Source organism: Bactrocera neohumeralis, unplaced genomic scaffold (assembly GCF_024586455.1).
Source record: "Bactrocera neohumeralis isolate Rockhampton unplaced genomic scaffold, APGP_CSIRO_Bneo_wtdbg2-racon-allhic-juicebox.fasta_v2 ctg2359, whole genome shotgun sequence".
Lineage (NCBI taxonomy): Eukaryota > Metazoa > Arthropoda > Insecta > Diptera > Tephritidae > Bactrocera > Bactrocera neohumeralis.
Genome location: NW_026090108.1, coordinates 1 through 2,258, shown reverse-complemented (window position 1 = coordinate 2,258; position 2,258 = coordinate 1). Strand labels below are relative to the sequence as shown.

Below are 2,258 nucleotides of genomic sequence, written 5' to 3'. Positions count from 1 at the left end.
CTGGAGAAAATAGTTCGAGCTGCAGAACTAAACAGAGAAGGTACCATCTTCTATAAGAGTGTACAGCTGCTGGCGTATGCCGACAATATTGATATCATCGGCCTCAACACCCGCGCCGTTAGTTCTGCTTTCTCCAGGCTGGACAAGGAAGCACAGAAAATGGGTCTGGCAGTGAACGAGGGCAAAACGAAATATCTCCTGTCATCAAACAAACAGTCGTCGCACTCGCGACTTGGCTCTCACGTCACTGTTGACAGTCATAACTTTGAAGTTGTAGATAATTTCGTCTACTTAGGAACCAGCATTAACACCACGAACAATGTCAGCCTGGAAATCCAACGCAGGATTGCTCTTGCCAACAGGTGCTACTTCGGACTGAGTAGGCAATTGAAAAGTAAAGTCCTCTCTCGACGAACAAAAACTAAACTCTATAAGTCCCTCATAATTCCCGTCCTGCTATATGGTGCAGAGGCTTGGGCGATGACAGCAACCGATGAGTCGACGTTACGAGTTTTCGAGAGAAAAATTCTGCGAAAGATTTATGGTCCTTTGCGCATTGGCCACGGCGAATATCGCATTCGATGGAACGATGAGCTGTACGAGATATACGACGACATTGACATAGTTCAGCGAATTAAAAGACAGCGGCTACGCTGGCTAGGTCATGTCGTCCGGATGGATGAAAACATTTCAACTCTCAAAGTATTCGACGCAGTACCGGCCGGGGAAGCAGAGGAAGAGGAAGACCTCCACTCCGTTGGAAGGACCAAGTGGAGAAGGACCTGGCTTCGCTTGGAATATCCAATTGGCGCCACGTAGCGAAAAGAAGAAACTACTGGCGCGCTGTTGTTAACTCGGCTATAATCGCGTAAGCGGTGTCTACGCCAATTAAGAAGAAGAAGAAGTTAATAGAGGAAGTGCGCAATTGCCCCCTTATTTTTGATGTATCGCACAGAGACTATAAAAATTTAAGAAAAAAAGAAATGACATGGAAACAAATTTCAACAAACACAAGGTTGAGCGGTAAGGCAAATTATAAATGAAATATATAAAATTCTAATATTAATTTCATATCCAGAAACAGAATGCAAACAGAGATGGAAGAGTCTCCGAGACTCTTACAAGCGATGTAAACGCATGGAGCAAGTCGCTTCCGGGAGTGGCCAACAAACTCCTCGGAGAAAATGGCGTTATCTGGAAGCAATGTCATTTATGGAAAAAATTCCAAATTCAAGGCGGTAAGTAAATATCCTTACGTAACGAAAATTATTTTTTTAATAATGTATTTTACAGTACTATTAGCAGCATAAGCGAAGATTTCGAAAGTGTCCAAGACAATATAATTATAGATCATTTAGAGGCATCAACATCATCGGCGACAATAGAAACGTCTCAGCCGGCATCTTCGGATGGACGTGGACAAAAGGTATATTTTATTTCTTTGTTTTGTTTTGAAAAATTTATTCATTAGTTTCCAATTCATTTTCGCAGAAAAAGAACGGGGATGCGTTCGCAAAATTCCTTGAAACGGCAGGCGCGAGCATATGCACAATGATTAACGAATCACGATCGCGTAAAACCAATTCAACCGCACAACATTTTGCATCCTTGGCTACAAAAATTTCGGAAGCCGGTCTTCCGCCAGAAATGGTGACAAATATCGAGGCAAAAGTGTCAGCACTAGTGTTTGAGGAAATCAGCAATTTCTATTTGGGGTATTTGGGGTAGATTAATTGAAAATGTGATATATAGACTGATGATAGACTGAAAATATTTTTAGTTCAATTTATGTAGAAAATTTTTTTTTTTAAGTAGTAAGCAAAATTGAATTTCATGTTTTTTTTGTATATATGTATATAATGGTGATATTAGAAGTAACTTTTTTTATTTAAAAATGTGATATATAAGAAATGTTGAATATGTAAATAGTCAAATAATATTTTTTTTAAGTAGTTAGTAAGCAAAATTGAATTTCATGTTTTTTGGTATATATGTATATAATTGTGATATTAGAAGTAACTTTTTATTTAAAAATGTGAAATACATACATGAAATGTTGAAGAATATGAATTACGAAAACGAAATTGAAATCCCTTTTTTTATATACATATACTCGTATGTATGTATATAGTGATTATATTAGAAGTAACTATTTAATTTAAAAATGTGATATACCAGAAATGTGAATAGTCAAATAATATATTTTTTAAATAAATAAGTAATCATGAAGTACCTGTTTTACAAATTTTTTTATATAT

At 37.0% G+C, this 2,258-nt stretch overlaps 1 protein-coding gene across 1 annotated transcript; it reads left to right on the top strand.

The window, feature by feature from the left end:
• The first annotated feature begins 1,086 nt into the window (after positions 1 to 1,086).
• LOC126766743 (uncharacterized) lies at positions 1,087 to 1,918 on the top strand. The gene is made up of 3 exons (XM_050484466.1): positions 1,087 to 1,238; positions 1,294 to 1,426; positions 1,492 to 1,918. Exons 1-3 carry the CDS (start codon positions 1,138 to 1,140, stop codon positions 1,726 to 1,728), a joined length of 471 nt encoding a protein of 156 aa, XP_050340423.1. The 5' UTR covers positions 1,087 to 1,137; the 3' UTR covers positions 1,729 to 1,918.
• Positions 1,919 to 2,258: the final 340 nt, after the last annotated feature.